The sequence below is a fragment of the Sander lucioperca genome, chromosome 10 (assembly GCF_008315115.2).
Source record: "Sander lucioperca isolate FBNREF2018 chromosome 10, SLUC_FBN_1.2, whole genome shotgun sequence".
Classification (NCBI taxonomy): Eukaryota; Metazoa; Chordata; class Actinopteri; order Perciformes; family Percidae; genus Sander; species Sander lucioperca.
Genome location: NC_050182.1, coordinates 35,949,427 through 35,970,911, shown reverse-complemented (window position 1 = coordinate 35,970,911; position 21,485 = coordinate 35,949,427). Strand labels below are relative to the sequence as shown.

Below are 21,485 nucleotides of genomic sequence, written 5' to 3'. Positions count from 1 at the left end.
CATGACCTGTTGGAAGGGTCACCCCTCAGTGACACCGCCACTGAATATTCTTCTTAATGATGTACCACGTCTTTTAACCCCCGCAGACAAAGCAAGGAAATATTATACTGTCAGGAGGGCTCCCCCACAACTTCTTCTTTTTTACTCTTTTTCCCCTCAATCACTCTCTCTCTCTCTCTGTCTGCTCGCCACCTCGTGCTGCCCCGAGTTGGATTTTTAATTATTAAGCAGAGAATTTCACCCAAAGTATTTTATCCGCACTGACTGCTAGAAGTAGAAACATAGGTCTGTTTAGTCTGGTATTGTGAGCGAGCGCGCATAGTTTCCATAGTTCTATGTATTTGAAATCCCTAGAATGCCATAAGTCCAAAACTATGGAAATTTCATCTTGCATTTAATATTGGTAGCCCCCAAAACCTGGTTGTGTTAACTTCTTAAAAGACATAAAACTTGGATTTATTCACTGGGATAAGATATGCCATTCTGGCTACTGAATGGTAATATTGGTCTGGAATTATATGATTTACCTCCACCAAGGAGGTTATGTTTTTGTTTCAGTTTGTCCAGGATTACGGAACAAATACTGGCCCTATTTTCAGGAAACTTTGTGGAAGGGTGTAGCATGGGCCAAGGAAGAAGCCATTACATTTTGGAGCGATCCGAATCACGGGGCGGACACACACATAATTTTTCACTTTCATTAACATTGAGAGGTAGGCATTTTTGCTGCATTCAATTGTAATGTATAATCGGAAAAAATGAGTTCCCGACTGACAAATTAGAGATAGGACATGCCTATGCGGAGGTCTTTGCTCTCAAAGTGCCCTTCTAGTTCCAAATAAATGTTTGATGATTTTGCTAGATTTTTTTCTAATTTGCACAAACACAGCAAAAAGGCCTTCTTTATTTCCACTAAACAGGGGTCAAGAGGCAGATCCCAGTGTTCTTAAAGTCTAATCTGGCCATGGTGGAGGAAGGGAAGGGCACCCAGGTGAGATAGTTTATTGATTCTGCGAGTGGCTGGGATGGAGTTAACCCTAGCAGGGGCCAATGATGGGGGTGGATGAGGGGTTGGGATGAAAGGTGAGCCGATGATGGATGAGAGGAAGCTGGAAATGGAGTGCGTGTGGTGAGGTAAGACATTAACACAAAAAGTTGTAGATAGGCATGCCATGACTGGACTGACACAGCTTGCTATTGTAACTGTCACATCGGTTACAACAGGCGTTCTCCGTGTACAAGCTCTTCTGCAACGTAATGCGTTCTTAAACTGCCCCGGGCGATCAGTGCCGTGACCCCGCAGACCTCCGTATGGGGCCCGACAAGTCGGGAAAGCTGTAATCTCTCTGTCAAACAACTCTTCAGTAGCAGGTATGGTGAGTGTGTGTGTGTGTGTGTGTGTGTGTGTGTGTGTGTGTGTGCATATAAATGTTTCCAGGCCACAAGGAGATCAAATGATAAAACTGACAGCAAAGTAAGTAAAGAATGATATGGGGACAGCTATGCTCTAATAAGGCTACAATTATAACAATCATAAAGATAAAGACTGTCTTTAACCAGATCAGCAACAGCCAGACAAACCTACTACCCAGAAGCAGCACGACACACACACACACACACACACACACACACACACACACACACACACAAACACACACGTCTATTCACTAATCCAAGGTAAAATTTTCGCATTAAAGGTCAGTACCAAAACATTAAAGGACTAAAGTATTATTAATATCATCATTCAGTGATCATTTTATGAATGACTGTATAACAATTCAGTATAGGTTTTCAAACCGTTAACTTGAAGGGTTTTGAAAGCTTTCTTAAGATTTATTCTTTCAGGTTTTCTTCAAAGTTGGCCTGACTTTGGCTTTAAGGTATTGCAAGTGCCTGTATTCAGTAGAGCAATCCTGCACAACATACACACACACACACACACACACACACACACACACACACACACACACGCACACACACACACTCACATACACACATGGCGACTGTGTGTGAGTACAGGGAAGACAGAAAACATTACAGTTAGAGTCCTTTTTTTGGCACCAGGCAAAGTGAGCAGGGAGGGTGGAGGTGGTCAGAGAGGCGGTGAGGGGGGGCAGAGAGGAGAGAAAACGAGGAGGAGAGTGAACGGCGGGGGCGGGCTGAGGGAGTAGAGATGAGGGAGGGAGGGAGGGAGGGAGGAAGGGAAGGAGGGAGGGAGGGAGGGAGGGTTGAGCGTTGGAATGAACTCTCTCAGGCTTTGTGGTGCACGTTTCCCAAGGCCCCCGCCTGGCCCCTTTGATAAATGACACATGTCATTCTGTCAGCTTGTGACACTGCAGCTGGGAGGCCCTGTGATTCATGGCTCTGCTGAAAAAGGAAATCAACTTTTTTCCCTTCTCTCTCTCTCTCTCTCTCTCTCTCTCTCTCTCTCTCTCTCTCTCTTCTCTGACTGTTTCTGTCTCCCTCTCTCTTCCCTTCTTTCTACCTCCCTCCTTCCCTGGGCCCAGGCTGAGTGCATGGCCTTTTTATATGAGGATTTAGGTTTCCTCTGGTCCAGTAAGCTCCCACCCTTCAGGGATAGACAGGCATGCATGCAGCCAGGTTGCGGCTGGATTGTTCTCTCGTACACACACACTCGCAGTGACGCAGCTTTTATGATCGTGTACAAAGCCGTAACCCGAGGAAAAGGGAGCAACGCCACCTTGGAGGTGGATCCAGGATTTATGGCTAAAAGCCGAGGAAGTAAACAAAGTATGCACTTTTTAGTAGGCGAAGGGGGAGGGGGGCAGGTGGAGAGGGGGGCAAGATTCCGGTTGGGCAGGATGGCTGGTGTCTCCCACTGGGTCATCTGTCATCCATGTGTCTGACTGGAGGACGAGCACAAACAGCTCGTGCATACACACACACACACACACACAAACACACACACACACACACACACACACACACACACACACACACACACACACACACTCCCACAGGAACTGAGATGAACTAAGAAAAGTATGCCACACACACACACACACACACACACACACACACACACACACACACACACACACTTATGCGGGCACATACTGTACAGATGCAGGCAGATAAATATTCACACTCAAAAAGAGATTTCAGAACAAATACCCACACTATCAATCTTCAAACAGTTGAAAAAAAATGAAAACAAAGACGCAGTGGAATTTTATTTCACAGGGCAAATGAGTCTAGCCAATGAGCTGCTCCCGTGAGGCCTGCCCTAACCCTCCCTTCCTGGCAGATTAGCCTATCACGGCATCCCATTGACCCCTCCACTCCATGTGACGCCCACGCAATGGGAGAGCCAGCATAAAGACGACCAATCTCTCTTTCCCTTTTTTTCCCGTCTGCATACATACGCACACTTTCTTACTCTCTCTCTAATCATATCCTGGTTCTTTCACTTCCTCACTCTACCCACTCTCCCTCTCTTACTCTCTCTCTACACCCCTCCCTCTCGTTCCTCTCTCAACGGCTGACCTGCTATCAGCGCTCTGGAGATTTAACGGCCAAAAAAAACAGCGGACCGCGAGTCAGGCGTGACGGAGGGACGTTTCCCAGTGTCGCCTCTCAATCCTTACGTGATCTCACACACACACACACACACACACAATTCACTCACCACTACAGGACAAACACATTGATTTGGAATCAAGCAAATGTCCAAATATCATCCCTGGCGGGTACTCAGTCCTGGTAAAATCACGGTGAGGTGATGGATGTGGTGGTAAAAAAAATCACAGGAATGAGGAACAGAATTCAGGCCATTCAGATGGGCTGCATACACACTAATGAGTAAGGGTTCACTATGTGTTGCTATGGGGACCAGAGCTACTTTGACTAAAGGAGAGCAAAAGAGCGAGAGAAACAGAAACACACAGGGAGCAGAGAAAGAATGAAATAGCATGAGAAGGAAGGAGAAGTTGGTGAGGATCCATGAGACAAAGAAGGAAAAGAAAGAGTAGGGTCAGACATTATTAATACATGTGTTTACCAATATTTATCATTTATTAATAGATGACCCATAGGTCTATTATGATGGATACATTTCATCGCGTTTATTCATTTTACTGTTTTAAAAGTGTAAGCTCTTGTATTAACTAGTTGTATTTAATAGTGATGCAGCATTCTGATTGGATTAAACAACAAGGCAACAATATTTTTAGTGTTATTATTATTGGCTTATTTGTGGCCGGGTTGGATCAGTGGGTAGAGCAGGCACACATATACTGAGAGGTTTATGCCTCGACGCAGAGGTCCAGGGTTCGAATCCGACCTGTGACGATTTCCTGCATGTCTTCCCCCTCTCTCACCTAGCTCTCCTATCAAATAAAGGCGGAAAAGCCTTTTATTATTGGCTTAGAGCATTTTCGTAACATATAATTCTGGTTGAAACAGAAAATATTTGGAATTTTTGGTGGCATGAAAATTGTCAAATTAATACCATGCAGCATTTGAGATATCAGCTATCGGCACCTTCCAGCACCGAAACATTGATACCCGCTTCTGTTTGAACCGAAATGGAATATAATGTCAGCCAAGAGAGAGAGAGAAAGAAACTGAGCCAGAGAGGGAAAGAGATCAAACCAAAACACGTAAAGAAGTGCAGCAATCATTCGCTCTGCGGCCACCTGGGGGTCACGACCTGCCTTCGACCCCTTCAGATGTGCACTTTGGCCAGGGTGGGGGGTTGGGGTTGGGTGGGTGGGGTTGGGGTTTTAGCGGGGAACAAGGCATCATTAGGGCTGAGTGATGAGCGGTGGCCATGTCTGATGACTGCAGGGTAGAGCTCCACTGCAGGACCGACACTGCATTTATAAATGCCAGAAGGCCTTCACAATGCTGTCAACAGCACCAGTGCAACAACTGTGTATGTGTGTGTGGTTAGAGGAGGGGGGGCAGGGGTGAACCAGCACTGGTATGAGCCCCCCTGTTAACAAGCTGCCTCTGTGACCCACATGATATTGCTATACACATGTAGACAACAAACACATTGAAAACACACAGCGCCGCTGCCACTGGAAGAGCATTCCCACCGCTAATGTCCATCCACATGAATAATGAAGCCACTGTAGCCATTTTGTTTTTGTTTAGTCTCCTTTTTGCCCAACGTTTGGTTTGAGTGGTTTGATTTTCTCTTTTAATCACAGCTGGAGGAGAGGAAGAAAGAGGCATGAAGAAATGAAAGAAGTGATATGACAAGAGGGCCAGTGTGTGGGGAGGCAGGATCCTGGGAGTGTGCTGTTGCATGTTGTGTGTGTAAGAAGGCAGCAGTGTTGGAGTCCAAGGTCAGCCGATAAACACCACATTCACAAGTCAAGAGCGGAGGAAGGTGGAGAACCTGCAAGCTACCATTTACCCCAATTCCTCCAATCCTAGCCGAGCACTTGCCTCAATTAATCACTGGAATTGTTACACCATGGTAATACCAAAAACAATCTCCATGATCACACGCACAAACAAAATTTCAAATTGCTATCATCCATCTCACCTGCCCCTGTTAAAGGCATGGGGAGGGGAGGGGCAGTGGTGGATGGGTGAACCATTCATTGGCCCTCCTCTCCCCCTCCTTTCTAAAGGCCTGGCCAGTGAAATGATAGTAAAAAAATTAACGGCAGGCAGCCAAACAAGTAAAGGCGCCAGGGCGTGGGGATCAATGTGTGGCATCCGCGGCGGGAGCAGCTATGTAAAACACTTGCCTTAAGTCAGCCGCATCCGGTTAATATTTAATCCCTCCATCCATCTCCACAAAGAGCGTTTCCCTTTTAGCTTTAGCTGCCGTTTACTTTGATTACACACAACCAACCGTTTGGGGTGGCTACAAAGGGGCAAAGCAAAAGTGATAAGAGAGCATGGTGGGTGATTTGCATGGGGATGGAAAATATTCTCAGAGTTGATAATCGCTCGGAGCAGTCTAGTGCCAGTGTGAGACAGAAGAGATGAGCTAGGCCTGAAGAAAGAATTAAATAGAGAAAGAGGAAGGTTGAGAAGTAAAAAAAAAAAAAAAAAAAAAGGTGATGCAGAATGAAGCTCCGAAAAACAAACCGAATTCCACTCCGAGGGGTTACCTTATTTAAACCAAGAGATATGCAAATAAAGCAGGAGTAGCGAAATAACACTGATATTATCTTCCCCGGTTATTTTCTGTGGCAAATGATTTCTAGGGAGGAAATCCAAAACTGTAACTCCCAAGTGAACATGCAAATCCATCTGTGTATTCCTGGGGAGCCTTCTGCGCTCACTCTCATGTTGCTTTTCCGCGTTGCTGTTTTTGCTTCCTCCTTCTACCGATTGAAGCTTCTCATGTTTATTCTGCGCCGGCACCGAAAACTGCATTTATTACAGAAAGCAAGTAATAACTACACAGTGTCAACAGCGTGGCACACCAGTGTAAAATAACTATAACATTTCATAAAACATATGTGCATGTAAAGGTAAATTATATAGTGTATAATTAGAAATAAAGGTATGTAACACTGAACTTTATGTCTCCCTTTTTTTATTACTCTCACACACACACACACACACACACACACACACTGTCACCACTTTGGCCAACTGAATTGCAGTCTCACACAAATTATGCTTTCTATTACACTTTAATTATTAAAGGGAAATTAAACTGCATGCCACCGCACTGATTTAAACCCCCAAAAATTGAGAAAATATGGCAAATGGAGAACACACACGCTTGGATTTCCTTTTTTCTGGCTGTAAAGCGAGAAGCCTGCCGACCCCAAAATGTGTTTGTCAGCCAGCGGGTTTACTGGAAGGGAGGTTTCGAGATGGGCAATGGCAACTGTTCATTTTCTCACTCACTGACCTCAACTCCCCACTTTACAATGTGGAATAAAAGCGACCCTGTATTGGCCAACTGTGTAAGCAACAGAGGATCAAGGAACCCCAAATCTAGGTTACTCTGCAGCCGCTGCTTTGCAAAAGGTGAACACACCACACACTGTGTACGAATGCACCCACACACAAACACAGACCAGGGATGTAATGAAGGGGGCTTTTTTAACCTGTAGAATGGAGTTAAACATCACATTGCAGCCTGATCTAAATCTGCAAAACTGAGGGTTATTTAAAAGGCAGCAACAATCTGATTGAAGGGTCTCATACTGAAGTGAAATCACCATTTCTCGATGCGTGCGTCGTCACATCTTTCTGGTAATGTTAGTTACCTGATCTGAGAGCGAGATTTAAACAGCAGATTACAAATGGACAAAACTGGACCGCCCCCACCCGTCCAGCTACAGACACCATGATGGCTAACACGCGGAGCTATTGATAATCGAACCTGTGCCGCTGGCCGCCGTTTCAAAGGGGGAAGAGAACCGAGGATGCAGGGCCTGTGACAACACTGACAAGGGTAAAGTGTTATTTTGCCTGCACGGCGACAGCTGGACAAGGGGTGGGAGAGTTAGAGGGCGGTGTTGTAGGGATTGAGGGATGTGTGCCTGAGTCAGGATGGGGGGTAGGGGGGGGGCGGTGGGTATGGGAGCCATTCGGCCAGCCGGGCAGTAATTCTTAATTGACACCTGTCAGGATAATGGAGGCAGCCACAGCTGTTGCAGGAGAATGTGTCCATCGTCCCGTTCATCTGTCAGCTCTAATACCCATTCTAAAAGCTGCCCCCACCCCATCACCATCCCACCACCTTGCCATCCATCCACCCACATAGACCCCCGCCCATTAACACCATCTTCTTTGACGCTGCTGTAAACATTGGTGCCCGCTGCCATCATCGAACATCCACTCTTCCCAGCTTTCTTTATTGCCAATGCCAAAACAGGCCTATTTCATTACCATGCTCTACGCATTCAAACCATGTTGAAATGATTTAAGAATTTGGCGAAAAGCAGCTCCAAAAAAAATCAGGAACGCACAGTTAAAGTCTTTCACTCCTTTCCTCATTTGTTTCCCTTTCAGCTTTTCATTTACCCGACGATCTCCACTTAACTTTGTCTGACGAGGTCCAAGCAACAGAGGGGAGAAAGGAGCACAGTTTTAAAAAATAAAAAAATGCAACTTTCATCCTGGTTTTTCATTCACCCCATCCCCCCACCGACCCTCCTGCTCTAACACCAGCACTTTTCTCTCTTTTCTCTTTTGCTTTTGGTGGCAAAGAATGAGTATTTATCCAGAAGAGAAGGGGATGTGAGATGAGAAACATGTTGGAGAGGAGAAAAGAGCGAGAAATAAAGGGAGAGGGAGTGGCGAGAAATGAGAGGAGGGATGAGAGGAAAGCTAAGGAGACGGAGAGAAAGAAAGAGGTAGGCATAGACGAAGAAGAGACGGAGGAGAGGGAGGAGTGCGCAGGGGTTGGGTGTCCCTCGATAGGGCTTTTGCTCTTCTGTAGTAGGCCCATCTCGTTTGTCTTGTTTGTTTGTTGGCATCAAAGAGCTGCCTCTCACTCCCCCTGCTAACTGATGTAATGAGTGGGTAAGCTACATGTTGTTGTTTTTTCCTGCGCCGAGGAATTCAAATACTTATTAGACAAAATATTCTGTAATTGCTCATCTTTTATTGATAGAAGTAACATGTTAAATTTGTCTCTAGCAGACTTTCCCATAGCCTCTCGAGGAGGCACAGCACTGATCAAGAGAGCAAATTTACCCTCAGCAAATGTAATACTTTACTTAAGAAAATTTGAGATGTCAATTTTTGCGCCCTAAATGTTGCACGACTACTTCTCTTGAACGCTTCCCCTCTTATCTTCCTCACGTCTCAAATTATGTGCCAGAGAGAAGAAGAAAAAAAAAAAAAACAGACCTAACATATGATACATTTTTCATTAATGAGCTCTTAAGCCTTACATCCCCACTGTGGAGCCTTAACAAAATGTAATTACTCATCACAACAAATATTACATAGTAATTAAGCACACTTAACAAAGAGCTGATAACAGCAACAGTACGCCGTTAATCAAAGCTTTGAGTCCAATCTGAATTTCACGAAAGTTAAACTTTTTTTTTTTTAAAACAGCGTGTTATGCTGCTGCAACATTGAAAAATGAGAACAAAAAATCTTTATTTGGGGGAAATTGTTTTTCTATGGCAGTCAGGAGTAAGACTGCTTGTCAGCCCAGTCCCAGAGGGCTGCTTTCTATCTGTTTCAGACTTGATTTTCTCAGACTTGGATTTTTTCTTTTTTGGATCCCATGACTTGCTGCTGTTTTTATATGCTATAAGGCAGGCAACAAAGCACATCTGGCTGCTTTAATGATATGATTTCCCATCATACTAAGCCACCTCCATTATGACCTCCCACAGAGACATGCTGGCTGCACTTAAGCATTAGGTGTAGGTGTGTGTGTGTGTGTGTGTCTGTCAGTCTCACTGTCTGTGTTTATGGTTGACGGTGTGTGTATGTGCGTGTGTCTAAAGTGCAGCAAGGGCAAAACACTGCTAGAAAGGGTAACAGCATGCCCTGAGGGCAGCTTTTCTTCAGAATGCCCCGGAAAGAATCAGAAAGAACGGAAGAGAAAGAGACAACGAGGGGTATTATTGCTATGGTGTGAAATATATCCTTATCTTTATGAACAGAAAAGGCCTAACACATGCTGCGTAAACCCTGCATTATATTTAGTGATAATCAATACTGAAAGAAACGTCCATGTTGATCTTGAGGCCGTTTTGTAAATGGGAATGTAATTGTCCGTGCAATGTAAAGAGATTGCATTTGCAAGGATATTAGAGGTAGCTAATGCATGTAACTAAGAAACTAATACCACACACACACACACACACACACACACACACACACACACACACGCACACACACACACGCACAAACACGGGGCACTTGTGGTGACTCGAGGCATTAGAAGAGCGAGCTGAGCATGTTTGACCTTTGACTGCCTTAAATCCCTGATGTAAATTTAACTAATAGTTTCGGAGGGTGGCGCAGGAGCAAAAGTGGCTATGCAAGAGGTCGATCGATGCCACCTGCTAACAACACCACTGCTCCAATTAGCGTAACCTCCAGACAAACACATACACACACGCTAAAGGGAATGCCCAGGAAATATGCAGCACAACTGAAGAGGAGGGGGCGGGATAAAGGTGGCCGCTGTGGATCAATATGTTCCTGCTCTGTCTGATAGCCCTCGTTTTGATTGGGAATAGTGAACAGATATGACAGTCAGAAGTGAGAAATATGTGGAGCTGCTGTTGGAGGTTGTTTTCCTGCTCCTGTGGGGGATATGAAGGCAGGCCCTGCTAAAGAGGATGACTAACACGGCGTGGTTACCGTTACACTCGTTCAAGTTATTCATTCCAGGAAAACTAACACCGGTCAGTGCTAAGCCACACACACACACACACACACACACACACACACACACACGCTATCTTCGCCTCTTTCTCTCTCCCCCTCGCAAACTTTTACACACACACACGTTTTTCATTGAATTCTAACAAACTTATTTCTCAGAAGCTGTGGAGCCTTTAAGCCATCAGAAGTAATAAGCCGCTCCAACTTTCAAGCCAAAGACACTAGTTCCTTTGCTGAAAATTAACTTTTTTCAAAACAAGACTGCTATAATTCTAAGGAAGAAGGGTGGTATTTAAATCAGGCAACATTAAAAGTGAAGAAAAAAAAACACACCTAGAGGCTATACTGTACACTGCTGCACTCCTCAGGACGCAGGTATAGACAGAAGGGTAGGGTGGGGGGGGCACATAAATCTCAGCATGCTGATTATTTGGACGGGAGAATATCATAACAGCATCGTCAAGTAAGAGCACAAAGGTCGCTGGGTAATCTTAGCTACCCAGGGCATGCAAAATCATTAATCCCTGGGCACTGTGATTCTCCAGCTCGGAAATAAACTGGAGGCCTTCAGCGAGGCGGCTACAGCACTGAGTTGGGAAGACGTTCAGCCAAAGTACGTACAGACCGTGTTATGATGTGGTGGTGATATACTAGGAGGGCTGCAACACATGCAAACGTGTAAAAGCTCCAACTGAATGTCTATATTTTTAAAAATGGTCCCTGGGATTACTTTGGAGTGCTGATACATCAAGTGGTTAGAACAGGCCTGAGCTGTGCCATTAAAATAAAAATAAATAAATCTCCTGCAACGGTTGAAACATTTCCAGCCTTACATTCCAGCAACAAGAGGAAACTTTAAGAAAATGCACTGCGTCCTTGACACAAAAATGAAGCGCTGTAATTGAAGGGATTGAAATAAAAACAAAGGAATGCGACGGTCGAAAAAAACTAAAGGAGAACAGAGGGAAAGGTTGCGATGCGCTGTAGCTGGTCTGGCTTGCTTATTACGAGGTTGTAAGAGTGGTGGGAGTGGGGGGTGGCGAGGGCTTACTGAGGTCATTAACTGGCATTGTCTCCTGACGTGATTAGTCAGGTAGCAAAGTCCATTTGTCACCTGCACAGGCAAATTGAGTTGGTGCTGCACTAGGGGCTATGGGGACTGTATAATATCAACTTGATTACATCAAGGCAGCTGCGGACTTGACACCTTACTGAATTTGTCAGCATTAATCGTTAGAGCCTGTCACAAATCCATCAGCTCCACAGATAATTAGGGCTCTCTCTAATGAAGCCAACGGGAAGCAACCTTACCCCCACCACCACCACCACCTATACCCACGCACATACACACACACACACACACACACACACACACTTTCTGGTAATTAACCATCGTGCTCCACAGAAATAAGAGCGACTAGCTTATCTGCTCTTCCTCCTCGTCCTCCTCCTGTAAGACTATCTAAGCCTGCCTTGGATGAAAGACGGCGTCACAACATTCTGTCTTTTTATTGTTCCTGCCTTCCTTCCTGCCTCCCCCCCCCCCCTTAAATCTAGTCGTTTAATGATGAGGTGAGGCTACAAGTGTAATAACACACACAGGAACATGCATTTGTGCACTATAAAATGCATACTGGAAAAATATATATATGTCCTTTTTTTTTTTTTTTTTTTTTTTACACACTCACTAATGCAGATTTCCAAGGTTTCTTTCCATCTCAGCTTTACGGCTTGGATTTGGATTCTTAAATGAAAACTATACAAACTTAAAAAAGTGTAATGAGCGCTACATGTGGTCTAAAAAATGCCTTGAGTCTTGGCCATTTTCTGTGGATCTTAACACCACGTGCACGCACAAAAGCTTCAAAATATTATTTGAGAAAATAAATTACATTATGTGACCAAATCAGATTTGTCTTTATGTAACTGTAAGATTTGCCCTAAAAATTTCTCTAAATTTTTAAGAAATTTAGAAGTTTACAGGAGAATAAGGAACACATAAATTCAGTTGTTGCTACAAGACCATGAAAGACATTTAATTTTAAGCTGCCTACATTATTGGAAAATAAAATGTGTACAACTGATTGTAAAACTCGCAGAAATCCACAATTACGACATTTGCCATTGCTGGTGTTGTGGAAATAATAATTGTCCACAAAAGTCTGTTATTGTTGTTTTAATTGTCTGAGCTCTGATTTCCATGCTCAGTCCCACCACGAGCAATTTCCTCTCTGAGCAGCAGCACAGAGCAGCCACAGGTCAGTACCAGCTCCCAATGGAGCATCAGACTAGCCTAGTGTGTGTGTGTGTGTGTGTGTGTGTGTGTGTGTGTGTGTGTGTGTGTGTGTGTGTTATTTGTTGCTACTGGGAGCATGGAGTGGAGGGCGTTATCTCTGACCGACTGTCATGTTCATGGACGAATGGAAAACATCCCGTCTGCCAAGCTGTGATTGACCATTACAACCCATGATGTGCATGGCACTCAGTGGGCAGTGTAATGGATCAATGGCGTGTGTGTGTGTGTGTGTGTGTGTGTGTGTGTGTGTGTGTGTGTGAGAGAGGGAAGGGCTCACAGCGATGTCATGTTTTCATGCCTCCAACTACATGCAGAAACCTTAACATGAGTCCCTCTGCTCCCACCATGGCCCATCTTTTACAGTGGGCTATTTCGCCAAAACAACAACCCCAAACTCACTCACACACACACAGACACACACACACACACTTAGAAAAGTAAAGCGAGCCTGGATATCTAAATCTGAATCCTTTCTTCACAGAGTAGGCCCGAAATCAAGTGAAAGGTGCTTTGCTAGAAAGGCAAAGGAGAAAGGAAGAATTCGACAGTGAGCACCGGTTGAATGTTCTTCATCCTACACTCCTTCTCATCCTCCTCCGCCTCCTCACCACCACCATCACCAGCTCCCCTGCTTAAAATGATAAAACCAGTTGAGTTCAAAGTCTTCGTCGGCTGGCCCTCCTGTTCGACCTGCTTTGCACCTCATATTTCAAAATCTCTTTAAAATTCTGTAACTGTCTTTTGTTCACTCCAGTTGTTAATGCCTAACTTCAAAGGCTCGGCCTCATTAGCACAGAGGTAGAAACCCCTGTCACTCATTTACATTTGTTTAAAGGCTGCAGGCAGACGAGAGGAAAAAAAGGGGGAGTCCAAATCCAAACCACTAGAAGTCAACCTTGTCGCTCCTCTGCCAAGACCTGGTTTTATCAGTTGGTCACGTTGCAAACATTATAGTACCCTCCAGCAGTGGATATTGATTCCATTACTGGACTGATTCTTACAGTGAATGTGGGGTGAATTTGTATGGAAACGTGCAAAAACCTCAACATTTAAAAGCATATAGGAGGAGACTCAAACACCTGATTTAAAAGGAGTGTTTGGGTTTTGATTTTCCCTGTGATCTATTCAACATACACACCGTCCTTTCATCTGCTTTTAGTACCTTCCCTGAAAATAAAATGAGGGCGATTTTCCACCCTAATTCTCAACTTTGTATGCTTTTCAGTTTCTCTTTGAGACAACAGGAGGGTTGTGTGTGGCTAAACCTAGCAGAGGCATGCCTGTGTCTTCATGGAAGGATTTATTGATGTTTATCAGGGATGAATAGATCAAAGACTGCCACATGACAGGCGATCAATCACGCATCAAATCAAGGATGGCAATCCTCTAATAAAACAGAAAGAAAGGAGAAAAAAAACCGCCTCTCACCATTTTTCTCCCCCTTCTTTCCCAGTCAATTATTCATCATTACTCACTCTTAAACCTCAAAAGCTCCCTTTTATCCCCATAACATGCCATTTAGTTTATCTCACTATTCTTAAGAGAACTTTCCTGGCAAAGGAGGATAATAAAAAAATCTCAAAGTGCCATTGCGCAGATATGTGCGTCATTTGCGCAATTAGACACATTTTAAACTGTGGGTCAGGGGCTGAATTGTCGCACTGTGTTAATAAAAACACAACAATAAAAATTTAAACAGAGTTGTCAAATAAATCTCAGCATGCAGCACAACTAAACAATGTGATGTGGAAGGAGATATTTTCATGTTGACACTTAGTAAAAACTACAGGCTGGGATGAAAATGGTCGTTATGGAGGGGCGGGTTATACCTGCTGATCGCCGCGGCTCTTGCTGCTTTCTCCTCGGCATAGTGACCGTCACTTTCCACGGTGCTTCTCATGCAGGAATTACAAACGAATCAAGTCTGTCAGTTTTGAAAAATCATCCCGTTTCTCGGGGGAAGGGTTTTGATCTCGGAGCTGAAAATGTCTTCTTTCTCAAACTGCCTGCTCTTTTTTGGACTTAAAAAGCTGGGTCGGCTTCGACGATAAGGACACAAATTACGAAGGGATTCGACCAGCTCCTGACACCGTCATGTCCATCAAAGATCATCCTCCTCCATGTCTCTCATGGCAGGGTAAAAAAAAATAAAATAAAGAAACAGCAGAGAAAAAAGCACCTTGAAATCAAAGTTTTCAGTTCACTCCCCGTGGAAAAAAAAAATCTCCCTAATCTCCAGTGCTGTTTGGAGGGGGGTGATACTTTGCTGCGCCTTTTACGCACACCAAAACTAAAAAATAAATAAACTCTGGCGGTAACAAAACAAATAAGTCCCGTGTGAGCGCAGCGCACAGCTCTGATAAGTAATGTATCCTTGTGTTGCCTTCTCTTCTTCTGCCAGAGACCTGAAAGAGAGAAAGGGGAGAGGAGAAAACAGACAGACAGGCATTAGATGGGTTAATGTCAGTCCCGTCACCACCACGCCACCTCAGCCCGGATCCAGCCTCACCAGTCCGGCGGAGACTTTTTCCTCCCTCCCCTCCTTCCCCATTTTCTCCACCATTGAAAAAAAAAACATAAATAAATGGGACGAGCCGGCTTTGTCGCTTTACTTACGTTTTAAGACTCGTGGAAATAATTTCCACCGCTCATCTCATCGCATCTTGGACAGAGTCGGGTTTTTTTGGAGGGGTGGCTGATGCGGTGGAGACGATAGCACTTGAGAGAGAGAGGGGAAACAAACAAGACGCAGGCGCATCCAAGCTTCGCCAACAAGCGGATCAGACCGACATGGACTCAAATATTTCTCTCTTAAAAAAGCAAAAAGAGAGGGTGGGGAACTCCAGGGACTGATCCGAGGGCTCCCGTAAAAGAAAAAATGGAAACGCGGTGGATCCAGGAGCTGTTTCAGACAGTCTCAACTGATAGACAGACGCATCGAGTGGCTTTTCCTGCTACATTTTTACTCCTCCCCTCTCCACAAGCGTCACCCCTGACAGAGGAGCCTACCTGTCAATCTTTTTAATTGTCTTGTTTTCCCCTCTCTCTCTCTCTCTCTCTCTATCTCTCTCTCCTTCTCCCTTTACTTAAAAAAAAAAAAATCCCAAACCTCCGGCAAAAGAAAAGGGAGCCTTTCGGAACTTCTCGGGAGATCAACTAAAACCAAACTTATATGAGCATATAGTATCGCAAACCACAACAACTAATGTAAGGTTGCTACAACTTAAATGTCATATTTAGCTTATAAAAGCGTGGCGCTGACACGAGTTAGACGTTCGTCTCCCACTGGGTGTGGGACAAGGGTTCAACGGTCCAATATGTTATAGTATACATGATTTTGAATAGATGCTTTCAGAAAAATCACAGTCATATGACAATAGATGATAACACGTCAAAATGAAAGAGTGAAAGCTGACTGGAATGCAAACAACCCCACTTCCAAATCGCTGATACACGCTTTGGTTACAGGTGTAACATGTTTCGGCAGCAGCCCCCCCCCCCCTCCGAATAAAAAATGCGAAATAAACGGGAGCGCAAAGTGCGCAACGCGTCGTATGATATATTTGTTTTTGTATTTGTAGACGTTTGAAGAGATCCGGCGGGGGTTGGTGTTGGTTTCGTGGGAGGAAAACGTTTGAGGATATATGTTAGACGAGGATTGATTTGTTTCACCTTACTAGGAAGTGAGTGTTGTGTCCGGGAAGGGGAGGGACTCCGACAACAAGTCTGGGGCGCTGCTGTGCTGCTTTCCAACGCTGCACCAGTGCAACGTTTTGTTGCTAAATACTCGACCCAGTGGCGTCAGTGTATTTTTTGCTTAAGAAACACGCTGCAAGGCATCGCCGCTTCTTTCTTCTTTTTTTTTAGTTTGGTTTAAAAGCGCGTTTTGCACGGCTCTGCCCGGCCCGGCTTGGCCTTGCCTTGCCTGGCCTGGCCTGCACGCTGGTGTATGTGCAGAGAGGTGTGGAGGGGGGGGAGCCTACAGCAGGCTAACGGCAGCCGGGGCTTACTGCTGCCGCACATGTATGTCAAGTTGTCCGTGAACTTTGGACCCATTTGGGAGCCATGTCGATCCTGCCGCTGCTGCTGAGAAACGGCAGGAGAGCGGTGTCGGTAATCCGCGGCGGGCGCACAGCAACCGAAGCACTTTCAGGAGTTCATCCGGTCGCGCGGCGCTTCATCATTGACATGTCCTACTCCGCGCACTTCATGGATTTTAACGGATCCTCCATACCGAGCAGTATGAAAAAGCTGGTCGTAAACAAGCTTAGTCCTAATTTCAGGGAGGCCGTTTCTACGCAAACCGTCGCGGTTCCGACACCCGGAGACGCGGACTTGCTCGTCAGAAATCGGTAAGTTGTTGTTTTTGTAAAGGTGAGCAGAAACAGATAGCCTACTGTTCTCTCTCTCTCTCTCTCTCCCTATCTCTCTCTATCTGCGTGTTCGGAATAGCACTAGGTGACCCAACGCGTGTTGTGAGACTATTAGTGGATCAGTATGTGATGTCGATCTATCAAAGTTGTATAAAGGGCTCCGCTTACCTTGATTTACCCATGTCCGGCACCTGCGATCATCATCATCATCACAAGATGGCAAAAATACGTGTACGTGTAGGCTACTGTAATTCCAAGTTCCGCCCTCTCTGCATTTGTCTATCAATCCATCTCGGCATCTCTCTCTCTCTCTCTCTCTCTCTCTCTCTCTCTCTGTCCTCCTGTCTCTCTACGTCACCAAACTGCAAACAGAAAGTCGTGTGTGTGTGTGTGTGTGTGTGTGTGTGTGTGTGTGTGTGTGTGTGTGTGTGTGTGGGGGGGGGCTCTTTCAAACTGGCATCAAGAGATGGAGATGATGGAGAAGAAGGAGATGCAGTGATACATGGCGCGGGAATTGCAGCATCATTTCTCTCATTGGCGAGAAAGCAGCAGAACCCAGCAGTGTATTCCCAGTTATATGGAAGAGTAAACCCACCTGAAGTCAGTATCCATGCCTCTTTTAGCCTGGCAGGCTGAATGATTATTATATAAATAGTATTAAACTACACATGTAAGGTGGAAAAGGCGTAAATGAATGCTCTTTTTCGAAAGCAGCAGGATTTCTGGTTCTATTTCTGATTCCAGCCGGAGGTAATATCTTACCCTCATTTTGATTTACTACCGACTGTTTATATGCCTGATCTGATTTTTAAATGTTATATTAGCCTCACACAAATGCACCTCAGGGTTTATTGTGGTATTTACTGCCAATGGGATATATATTTTCCATCAGATTGAGTGTTAAACAGTACATTAGTGTCTTATTGCCATGCAAGGCAGAAATGAGTTGCTGAGACCTTTGACCGTTAGGTTATCTGTATTAGTGAGGCATCACAGTCATGGGATCAGTGAAGATGTTTTAACTAACAGAAAACAAATAGTTCTGTTTGTGAAATTGTGCAAATGAGAACCACTTATCCCATATTGCACAGCATCAGTGCACGCTAATTACATATTGCATATGAAAGTGGTAAATGATGGATATCAGAGTGAGGAATTGATAATGGAAAAGATCATGAATGCAGTGAGAGGAGGCGGAATAATTCACAAGGAAGACACTTTTTTTCCTTGTTTTAGTTATATTACTGATGATATCACTGAAGCAGGACTTTTCATCATACAGTTAATCCTCTAGTCCCTAGATTCCCGAGTGCTCAGCATCTCTATGTGTACACTTTAGAGTGAAACTTAAATGTAGTCACATAAATGTATACAAATACATGACCTGCACATAAAAGATAGAGGTGGCATCAAATTGTATGATGTGCTATATATGTATTTTGAACTGGACCGTCATGAGTACAAAATTCTACATTCTCTTTTAATTATTTTTTAAATGAATGCACTCCAAAACAAATAATTTGCATACATGTGATTGCAAGTTTTGCTATAAATCCAAAACACAAGCCTTGAAACATTTCATTTTTCAAATATGTCAGATATATGTATCAATAACATCTATCATGTTATTATATTCTAATGTTACTGTCACAGGTCTTTTGGTTTTAACATTACACATTTTCATCCCCTTGGCTATTGCTATGTTATTAAATTCAAACGTTTCAGAGGTTTACGTGTGAAAAGCCTTTATTGCCACAAATATCTTATTTTAATTCGTTCAAACTCAAATGGCTCAGTATTTTTAGTTATGTGCATTGCGATAGTTGCACCTTTTGATGATAACATAATATTTCAATGAGAGGAAACTGATTCTATAGATGTGAAGTAGTTAAATCAAGGTGTTTTTCTTATATCACTGTGACCCGTCTATAAACCACAGAAGCATTATCTACCAGCTCAAAGTACACGTGTGACATGCACAGTAATGAGGCGCAGCATGCGTTCCGCTCTAAAAGACAGTAAATGATTTATTTATACGTTCCTTTCTCACATATTTGTTTCCAACATGTTACCAAAGTAAGATGAAAACGGCCGTCTTCGTGTTGAGGCAAGAAGCAACTATCTAAGATTTTTTAAAAGTGCAGTTTGTTGTGGGTGTCTCTGAAGACAATGAATCATGACATCATGCAGTGTGTTTTGTGATACAAGCCTTTCCCTGTCAGTGCAGGACTGTTCTCTTCCAGAGCAAAGGGAATCATTGCCAAAACAAACAAAAAAGAGTGTTTGTGCCCCGTGCAGACATGTCTAGAGAAGGAAGCTGAAGTCTTGACCTTCAGACAGAATTCAGGGAATGTGTGCTCACACTAATGACCACATACAAGTTCACTTTATAAGGGCTGTGCAATTAATCAAAATTTTAATCGCGATTACGATCACAAAAACAGAATAATCGAGAAAAACGATGATTTTGCATGTAACGTTTTGCAAGTAAACTCTCATTTTGTCTTGTGTTCTTAATGGAAATAAAATGTCCAAACGGGAAAAGTAGTAAGAGAAATGTCACAGTTCAAGGTGTTTTCCCTGTTGATTTGTTACTCACTGTTAGTCACTGTTGTTAAAGTTAAATAATTGCAACATGTTAAATAATAGTGATTTCAATATTCCAACTAATCGTGCTTATGATTTTTTCCATAATTGAGCAGCCCTATCACCTCATCATATAACTGTTTGATTTAATCCATAATTCTTGTTTTTTTCCCCTCTGTTTGTATTTCAGTTTTGTGGGAATCAACGCCTCTGATATTAATTACTCTGCAGGCCGGTACGACCCCTCGGTAAAGCCCCCCTTTGATACCGGTTTTGAGGGTATTGGGGAGGTTGTTGGCCTTGGCCTTAGCGCCAGCTCCTCTCACACCGTCGGGGACACTGTGGCCTACTTCGGCAGCGGTGCGTTTGCCGAGTACACGGTGGTGCCAGCCAAGGAAAGTGTGCCTGTCCCCGCGGTGAAGCCAGAGTTCCTCACCCTGCTGGTCAGTGGTGCCACGGCCTACATCGCCTTGAAACGTCTGGGCGACCTGGCCAAAGGGGAGACGGTCCTGGTCACGGCAGCAGCAGGAGGAACGGGACAGTTTGCCGTGCAGTTTGCCAAACAGGCCGGTTGCCACGTGATCGGGACCTGTTCGTCCAACGAGAAAGCCGGCTTCCTTAAATCCATCGGCTGCGACAGGCCAATCAACTACACCACAGAAGACCTGGCCAAGACGCTGAGGAAAGAGTACCCACAAGGCATAGACGTGGTGTACGAGTCAGTTGGAGGCAGCGTTTTCGAACTCGCGGTGAACAGTTTGGCCAAAAAGGGCCGGCTGATAGTGATTGGCTTCATCTCGGGGTACCAGACGGCATCAGGGATCCCTCCCTTCAGAGGGGGAACACTACCGGTCAAGCTGCTCCAGAAGTCGGCCAGCATTCGGGGTTTCTTCCTGCCCCACTTCCTCAGTGACTACAGGGAGGCTCTGGGTAGCATGATGCAGATGTATGCCAAGGGGAAGCTAGTGTGTGAGGTGGATTGTGGGGATTTGACACAGGAGGGGAGGTTCGTAGGCTTGGAGTCAGTCTTCCGAGCTGTGGACTACATGTATGCTGGGAAAAACCTGGGCAAGGTGGTGGTGGAAGTGGCACCACCCCCTGTTAGCAATAGTAAGCTGTGATTTCTTTAACTGATTGTTAGTGCACTAAAAAAATAATACCTGAACTCAAATGATTGTTGCAAATGGAAAATGTAGGGCTTTATTCATTTTGAATAGATAATTGTCTTTATTTTTGTAAGATGATTGATATAACAATGTAAGTAAATCTACACAATGCTTTCACGAATAAACACAATGAGCACATATTTTTTTTGCTATCATGGATTTGGAAACTACATTCAAAACATGTTTTATTATTATTTAGTGAGGGTTCAGCAGTCTGTCATTTGTGAGATTACATTTAGTATAAAACAAATCTGTAAATTAACTATGCATTGATGATCATATTGAACAAATATTCTGATTAAAGATCGTGAACAGTAGACTCACGCAGAGAATATTTTTTTCGGTGTTTCTTAATCGTGTGTGTGCCCACCCTGTGGTACAAGTCTACCTCTGAAATTAATTTAGACCAGCTGCCATAATGTGCTTGCTTTTAGCACTCTCAGGCACTTTATCTATAAATGTTTTATGATAGACTTCATTGTTTTTCTAATAGGAGCTTACATTGGTATGTGCTTGTCAAAAGTGAGTGCTGCTCCAGGTGGGCTTGGTATTTCATTGCCTGTTTGTGGCTGACAGAAACGGCATTCACACAATCAATCTTTTCATTCACATGCCCCGAAGCTGCACATAATAAACAAAAATTAGTCCACCTAACCAGGAGTTGGACTAGAAAATGCCATTACGTTTCCCCACTGCAAGTAAAAAAAAAAAACGTATAATGAATGTATTGTAAAATGCCCTTTGACATTTTTTTTTCAT

At 44.1% G+C, this 21,485-nt stretch overlaps 2 protein-coding genes across 3 annotated transcripts in view; one reads left to right on the top strand and one right to left on the bottom strand.

Annotated features, from left to right (window-relative positions):
• Positions 1–17,336, bottom strand: part of LOC116035237 (teashirt homolog 1) — a 37,004-nt gene extending 19,668 nt beyond the window's left edge. Inside the window, exons 1-2 of one of the 2 annotated variants that reach the window (XM_031278217.2) lie at positions 17,143–17,336; positions 14,431–15,006 (exon numbers count right to left, since the gene is read on the bottom strand). In XM_031278217.2, the coding sequence (XP_031134077.1) occupies positions 14,431–14,470 (40 nt within the window). In that variant the 5' untranslated portion in view covers positions 14,471–15,006; positions 17,143–17,336. Of the gene's footprint in view, positions 1–14,430; positions 15,007–15,217; positions 15,849–17,142 lie in introns of those variants that run through there. The other variant, XM_031278216.2, reaches the window with a different exon arrangement.
• On the top strand, positions 16,429–20,714 carry LOC116035238 (prostaglandin reductase 3). The gene is made up of 2 exons (XM_031278218.2): positions 16,429–16,953; positions 19,751–20,714. The coding sequence occupies exons 1-2, from the start codon at positions 16,667–16,669 to the stop codon at positions 20,679–20,681; spliced, it is 1,218 nt and encodes a 405-aa protein (XP_031134078.1). The 5' UTR covers positions 16,429–16,666; the 3' UTR covers positions 20,682–20,714.
• Positions 20,715–21,485: the final 771 nt, after the last annotated feature.